At 52.9% G+C, this 8,104-nt stretch overlaps 1 protein-coding gene across 1 annotated transcript; it reads right to left on the reverse strand.

The window, feature by feature from the left end:
* Window positions 1-267: 267 nt before the first annotated feature.
* On the reverse strand, window positions 268-3,408 carry LOC116573222 (olfactory receptor 226-like). Its single transcript, XM_032313172.1, has 2 exons — window positions 3,039-3,408; window positions 268-1,811 (listed from the first exon to the last, which is right to left on the reverse strand). The coding sequence occupies exon 2, from the start codon at window positions 1,774-1,776 to the stop codon at window positions 859-861; it is 918 nt and encodes a 305-aa protein (XP_032169063.1). The 5' UTR covers window positions 1,777-1,811; window positions 3,039-3,408; the 3' UTR covers window positions 268-858.
* Between the last annotated feature and the right edge of the window lie 4,696 nt (window positions 3,409-8,104).

Here is an 8,104-nt window from a genome sequence, read left to right on the forward strand (position 1 = left end):
AACTGACTTCTCCACAGATGTAGGGAGCAGCTGACAACCCAGAAGTGTGGTTTACAGAGCTGAGGACAGCAGTGGTCCGAAGCTAAGAGTCGCAGAAAGTGCCACACAAGCAGCCACGACCGGAAGGGATGCTGACAGCTCCGCTGCCGTCAGACCGAGTGGACTTGAAGCCTGACGGAGGAAGGCAGAAGTGTCACTGAAGACAAAGAGTAATACTTCTTAATGACAAGAGGTTAAATTCAGGAAGATGACAACACAGTTCTAAATTTCATGTACTTAATGACATAACCTCAAAATAATCAAGCAGCACAGTAAGAGAATATTTACAGCACCAAACCGTTCCCATGAATTCAAAACTCTCAACGCCAAGCAAGCCGGCACGCCTGCAGATACACGCGTACTGTCCCAGGGCGCACACCAAACACGTCGCGCCCGGGGCCAGGGCAGGGGAGGGCTTGGGGTGTGGGAAGCAATGGGTTCGAGTCAGAACCACTCGCCCTGACCAGGGACAGCAGCCCAGTAAGAAGGAAGGTGTTGGATCAACCCAATTTCTGCCACTGAGTGCCAGAGAACAAAGAAAAGGCAGAAAAGCCAAGTATGGGCATGCCGTCTACTCACTAGACCCATCAAGTTTTAAGTCAAATGACAGTCCTGTTTCTGAGGAAAAGCGGCAAGTGTGTGGCCTGTGGCACCGTCTGGCCTTGCCCACACACTTCATTCACAGTCTGGCCAGCTGAGGTTGGTTGCTTAGGCAATGGAGGCCATCCACATGGGCTCAGGAACAGGGCAGGTAGGACCCAGGAGGGCCGGGAAGTGGGGCTGGCCTCCTGCAGATGGTGCTCAGGAGGGACCAGGGGCTCAGAGGAGTTTGGTCAGAGCCTCCCTGATGTCTCGATTCCGCAGGCAGTAGATGATGGGGTTGAGCAGTGGCGTCACAACTGAGTAGATCACGGACACCAGCTTGTTGATGTCGAAGGAGCTGGCAGCGTGAGGCCGGGCATACATGAAAATGGTGGTGGTGTAGAAGGTGGCCACCACCACCAGGTGGGAGGCACAGGTGGAGAAGGCTTTCCGGCGGCCGGCCCAGCCCGGGATCCTCAGCACTGTGACCAGGATGTGTGCATAGGAGACCATGGTCACCAGCAGGGAGGTTGCGAGCACAGCCAGGGCTGCCACGAAGTCCAGAATTTCGATGGTAGTGGTGTCAGAGCAGGAGAGCTGCAGCAGGGGTGAGATGTCGCAGAAGAAGTGGTTGAGGACATTGGGGCCACAGAACCTGAGGCGGGAGATGAGAGCCATGGACACGAAAGAGGCCAGGAAGCCGCCCAGCCAGGCGCTGAGGGCCAGGCGCAGACAGAGCTGCCAGTTCATGGTGGCTGGGTAGTGCAGTGGGCGACAGATGGCCAGGTACCGGTCACAGGCCATGGTGGCTAGGAGGAAGCACCCGGAGGAGCCGAGCGAGAGGAAGAGAAACAGTTGGGTGAGGCATCCTGAGAAGGAGATGGTCCTCACCCGTGCCAGGAGGCCAGCCAGCAGCTTGGGGACGGTGACTGAGGTGTAGAGGGTCTCCAGCACGGACAGGTTGGCCAAGAAGAAGTACATGGGTGTGTGCAGTTGCTGGCTGGCTCGGATGGTCAGCACGATGACCAGGTTCTCCAGGATGGTCACCAGGTAGATTGTGAGGAATAACCCGGAAAGCAGCCCCCGAAGGTGGCACAGCTCTGGGAAGCCCAGCAAGATGAATTCTGTTACCAGGGTCTCAGTGGAGTGGTTCATCGCCCTCCCTGGTGGGGAGGTCTCTTCTGAGCACCCTGGAACAGCCGAGAGAGGCAGGTGTGCTATGTCCGCTCTCCAAGGTTGCCCTACTGACCTGTCACCCCAACCCCAGTCCAACATGCAGTTTCCCAGATCTAGCACCGGCAGAGGGGCCTTGGGTGCAAACACTCTTATTCCTGATTTCCTATAGAAGCCGCAGGCGTAGGCTCTTCCTGCACCCGCCCCCCCGCCGCCAGTGCAGGGCCAGGTGTGTGTGCATGCACGTGCACACGTATGCACAAATGCCCATCCTTCCAGGCGCACCCACACCCCCGGGTGTGCACTTCTTACACACTCCCAGGTGTGCACCCCCTCCACATCTCCTCTGCAGGTGCATACATACTTCCACACACACCCCCCCAGGTGTGCACAACACACACAGCAAGAGACAAGACCCATTCTGCCCACTGTGTCTTTTCGGGCTGTGTCCCCAGGCACTTTCCTGGCCTCACCCAGGTGTCCTTCCAGAGGAATGCTCCTTTCTGGGGAAGGACACCACCTCCGTCTGACCACCAGTGAGCTCTCTAGGGCTGAGCCAAGCTGCCAGGGGGTTTGCGGAAGGGAGGGGGGTCATCCCCAGCTCTAATGTCCTCAAGTAGACCATGCCTGAGCCAGCCTGAGGCCTTTAACCTGTGTTTTCTGAGGAGCAAAATGGCTATTTAGGGGGTCGCCAGAGCGGTCCTCTCAGAGCCGCTAAGGGGCTGTGGTGTTTGAGACTGAAGTTAGGTGTCTGAAGGACAGCCGTATCTCAGGGAGAGGGTGACCGTCCCCACCGGTCACCTGCGGCCCAGGGGCTCCTCCAGGCTTTCCCGCCGCTCCGGGGGGGGGGGGAGGGGGAGCCGGCAGCTCCTGCTCACCCCGGGAGGGACCGCGCTGGTTCAGCTGTCCCCCCCACCCCGCCCCCCACCCCGCGACCCGCTCAGCCCTGCGGGGAGCTGGCTGACGGAGGGTGGGCTGCGCAGGCCGCTCTGAGCGGGTGGGGGCACAGGCCCCGGTGCGGAGCGATGAGGACCGCCCCCCAAATTCTTGGCGAAGCGTCTGCAGGACAGAGCGTGGGGCCTCGGTCGCTGGGACCCTCTTGGACCCGCGGGCTGAGGCCGCCGGGGTCCGGGGTCCAGGAGCTCCTGCCCCGCGCTCTGTGCCGCCCAGGCGGACGGAGGGTGTTGGAGACCCTCCCGGAACCGGCCGCCTCGCCTCCCCCAGGCCCCTGCCTCAAGCACAACCTTGCCCCCGCACAAGATGCGCGGCCTCCGCCGGGTCTCCGCAGGTCTCCGAGGGTCTGGGGAAGGCTCGCCGCGTCTCCCTCGGCCCCGCTGCCTCTGGACCCAGGTGGCTTTTATCAGGCTCGCTCGCGGCCTTGCCTCCCTCCCAGGTGCGCGGCGCCAGGTCGGGAGCACCCGAACTGCGAAGTCCCACGGGCGCGGGACCCTCGGGACTCTCCGAGCAGTTTGTGAAGGGGCGCGGCGGGGTCCCCGGAGGGATGGGTCCGACCCGCCCCCTTTTTCCTCAGCGGCAAATGGGTCTTTGCAGGTCGCCTGCCCTCCAGGCGGCCAGGCGCGGGGGCGGCCGGTCCGCAGACCCGCCCCGGGCTCAGGGCCCTTCCGCGGACGCTCAGTTGCTTCTTTTTCAGGCGCGCCCTTTACTCATCTGGTTACAAAGTAACGCAGCTAACCAACCACCTGTAAACCTCAGCTCCTTTCCTCCCCGACCCTGGGCTCCCCTCTCCCAGGGCCCACGCTCTGGGGTTCCGCTGCTGCTTCAAGTGCTCTCGTTAGGACACGATCTTTTAGTGCCGCCTGTGTTCGGCCTGCACGGAAGGGTGTCCTGCTCTAGTTGTCCTTCAGGTCTTGCCTTTTCCGGTCACTGAGATCTTGCTCTTCTTGGCAGCTGCATGTGCTTGGGGTCCGCCCGTCTGGGCAGCTGGGGGGCTCTGGCTCCTTCTGCCTGGCCCTTCTCCCCGTCTGCCGGTGGAAAGTGTCGCAGGGAGCCGGGAGAGCTGAACCCTGTCTTTGCTTCTCTTCTCTCAGGGTCACTATCTTTCATTGCCTCACGTTCGGGGTCTTGAAAACCACTTATTTCCCCTTTTCTTTCACAATTTTGTCTCTTTCCTTCCAGGTGGGACGGTAAATCCAGTCTCTGTATCCCACCTCGGCTAGAAGTGGGAGTCCAAGGGCAGTCATCCCTTCCGTCACACCTGCCTCAGTGTCCCCGGGCTCCGGTGTGTGTCTCCTCCCTTTGGCTCCCAAACCATGCGTGACACCCGGAACTCCTGTCCCTTTACCCGCCCCCTAAGGACACGGTCCTGCACTGCCTCTTGTCCAACATCCAGAAACAGCTGTTAAACACATGCAGTATCACTGTGGAAGGAGCTGCTGACCTGTTGCCCAGAGTGCCTATGCCACTTTGCCTTTGGTATAGAGTTTGAAAAACTGTCACTCTAAAAAGTTTGTAGGGGTATCTCCTTGTGGTGTTGGGTTTTTAAAAAAGATTTAAAAAAATCTTTTAAAAGATTTTTGAAAACAGTGTGGGGCTCGAACTCACAACCCAGAGATCAAGGATCGCACGCTGGACTGAGCTAGCCAGGTGCCGCTCCTAACGGTTTTTACCAGCATTTCCCGCTGACTCCTGCTGTTCACTGTGTGCTCACTACCCAGTCTTCAGTGAAATGCCCGTTCAGCTCTTACACCCACTCGCTTATTCAGTCGGTTTCTTTACCTTTCAAGTTCGAGAATTCTAAATTCTGAGCACAGATATTCCATCAGGGATTTGATTTGTAAATCCGCCCCCCTCCGCCTCCCTCCCAATCATGGCTCGCCTTTGGACTCCACCAATAGTCTTTCAAAGATCAGAAGTTCTGCAGTTGATGAAATCAGTTGTACTTTTTTCTTCTACGGATTGTGTTTTTAATGTTGTATTGAAGAAGTTTTTGCTGTATGAACATTTTCTCCATATGTCTAAGGCTTCATACTTAGGTCATTGGTCCATTTTGAGTGTGGGTTCCAGAGCGAAGTTCATTTTTCAGATATGGATAGCTGATTTTTCCTGGCACTGTGTGTTGAAAATTGAATTACCTTTCATCTTTGTGTGGGTGTCATTTCTGGATTCTCTAGCCCATTCCACTTCTACATGTTTATCTTTCCCTAATACCACACTGATTACTACAGCTTCATGGGCCTTGCAACTGGGTTGAGATACTGTAGCTTCTCTGACTTTGTTCTTTTTTCCAAATAGCTTTGGCTCTTTTAGCTCCTTTCTCTTCCATGAATTTTAGACTCAGCTTGTTTGTTCTGCCGGAATTTTTTTGAATCTATAGGTTAGGTTGGGAACATTAGCGTCTTTACAATATTCTCCAATCCATGAACATGGTACATTTCTCTATGTAATTATGGTATCTTTGATTCCTTTCATGAGTGGTTTATAAGTTTTAGCATCTTTTGCAACTATCTTTCTTCAGGTTATAGGAACTCTTTTTTAGTTCCTTTAGGATGTGGGTTTTTTTGTTTTTTTGTTTTTTAAAAGATTTTATTTACTTATTTGACAGATAGAGATCACAAGTAGGCAGAGAGGCAGACAGAGAGAGAGAGGAGGAAGCAGGCTCCCGCTAAGCAGAAAGCCAGATGCGGGGCTCGATCCCAGGACCCTGGGATCAGGACCTGAGCTGAAGGCAGAGGCTTTAACCCACTGAGCCACCCAGGCGCCCCATAGGATGTGTTTTGATGAACAGTTTTCAAAATTACTTTAGGGCGCCTGGGTGGCTCAGTGGGTTAAGCCACTGCCTTCGGCTCAGGTCATGATCTCAGGGTCCTGGGATCGAGTCCCGCATCGGGTTCTCTGCTCAGCGGGGAGCCTGCTTCCTCCTCTCTCTCTCTCTCTGCCTGCCTCTCTGCCTACTTGTGATCTCTCTCTGTCAAATAAATAAATAAAATCTTTAAAAAAAAAACAAAAAAAACCAAAATTACTTTAGAACAGTTTTAGATTTATGAAAAAGTTGTAAAGGTATTACAGACAGTTCTCATACACGCAACAACCAGTTTCCTCTAGTGCTAGTAACTTACATTAATTAGCATGGTACATTTCTTGAATTAATGAACTGATATTGATATGTTCTTATCAATTAAAATTTATACTTTATTTGGATTTCCTTTTTCAGTTAGGTATTAATTTCCATTTCTCATTTTTTTTTTAAAGATTTTATTTATTTATTTGACAGAGATCACAAGTAGATGGAGAGGCAGGCAGAGAGAGAGGAGGAAGCAGGCTCCCTGCTGAGCAGAGAGCCCGATGCGGGACTCGATCCCAGGACCCTGAGATCATGACCTGAGCCGAAGGCAGCGGCTTAACCCACTGAGCCACCCAGGCGCCCTCCATTTCCCATTTTTATTTTAATTTTTTATTTAAGCTCTAGTTACTTGACATACAGTGCAATGTTGGTTTCAGGAGTAGAATTCAGTGATTCATTACTTACATACAACACCCGGGGCTCATCACAGATGCCCTCCGTTTTGTTTGGATTGCCTTGGTTTCTATCCAATGTCCTTTTTTTTGGGTCCCAGGATCCAATAGAGGATCCCGCGTTACATTCAGTTGTCATATCACGTTAGGCTCCTCTTGGCTGTGGGTTTCTCAAACTTCCCTTATTTTTATTTTTATTTTTTATGAACTTGACAATTTAAAAAAAAAATATTTTATTTATTTATTTGACACACAGAGAGATCACAAGTAGACAGAGAGGCAGGCAGAGAGAGAGGGGGAAGCAGGCTCCCTGCTGAGCAGAGAGCCTGATGTGGGACTCGATCCCAGGACCCTGAGATCATGACCTGAGCCGAAGGCAGCTGCCCAATGACTGAGCCACCCAGGCGCCCCGAACTTGACAATTTTGAGGCGTTCTGGTCATCTGTTTTGTATATTGTCCCTCAGCTGGGATGAGTCTCATGTTTTTCACATGACTAGATAAGGACTGTGAATCTTCAGAGGAAGACCATAGGCGAGAAGGGGCATTCCCAGTACACCATATCAAGGGCGCGTGTTATCTGCATGGATGGCCATGGCTGGTCCCTGGCTGAGGCCATGTGTCGGGTTTCTTCACTGTCAGGTTACCCACACCCCCTCTATACCGCCCTCTTTGGAAGGAGGTCGCTGTGCACAGCCCGTGTTGAAGGGGAGTTGTGTTCCCCCTCCTGGAGAGAGGAACATGTACACAGACTATTTGGAATTCTTCCTGTGGGACGTTTGTCTGTTCTTTCCATTTATATCAGTTTATATCGTTAGAGACTCATGGATAGCTGTCTCATACCTTGGGTTATGTTCCAGTACTACTGTGCTTCTTTTGTTGTTGGCCTAGCTTTGGCTGGCGAGAGCACTCAGCTGTTTCCCAGGCCCCTTTGACATACTCCACCATTGTGTTTTTGTCTTTCCGAACACTTACTACATTTCTGGCACAAGGCGATGTGCCAGGCTCATCCTGCACTCTTCCTTTCCCAGCTGTAGATTCAGCTGTTTCCCCAAGGATATCCGGTGCTTTGTACTAGACACGGACACCTGGGCCCCCACTAGGTAACCCGTTGCTCCCGAGTGTTGTGTCTTCCAGGCCCTCCCAGCAGACCGAGAAGAGAGGGTTATGTGCGAATATTTGTCTAGTCAGTGCACACATCTGCAGCCACTTCTGTACGGAGCCGCCTGTACCCATGTTACGTTGAGCACAAGATCTTACCTACATCTCCTCTAACCCACCTCTAATCCACCACTGTGTGGTCATTCCAGCCTCTTGCCCTTACTGGTCTGTACACCCAACATCTGCCTACTTGACTCTTCAATTCCAGTGTACATGCCTGGTGGCAACAGGACGGTTGACTTGTCAGCTGGGGTGCAATGCTCGCGTGGTTTCTCTTGCTGTGGGTCTTACAGACTGCACTCATCTCCAAGGTTACTCAGGTCAGCCCCTTACACCACACTCCTCTGGTCAGATTGTTGGCCACTTTCTGCATTCCGTCCCGGATCCCCAAATGTTCTGAGTGACTTTTTAAAAATTTGCACACATTGGAATTCAGTTCTTGTGTGGTAAAGTTCAATGGGTTTCAACAAGTATCATGTCTCCATCATTACACGATCCTACAGGATAGTTTCCCTGCCCTAAAAGTCCCTGAGATTTACCTTCTAAACCCTCTCCTCTCCTCTGAACTGATCATTTTACTATCTCGTAGTTTTGACGTTCCCCGAATGTCGTGTAACTGGGATCATACTGTACGCAGGCTTTCCAGACTTCATCCATCCATTCATCTATTAAAGGATG

This window comes from Mustela erminea, chromosome 14, assembly GCF_009829155.1.
Source record: "Mustela erminea isolate mMusErm1 chromosome 14, mMusErm1.Pri, whole genome shotgun sequence".
Lineage (NCBI taxonomy): Eukaryota > Metazoa > Chordata > Mammalia > Carnivora > Mustelidae > Mustela > Mustela erminea.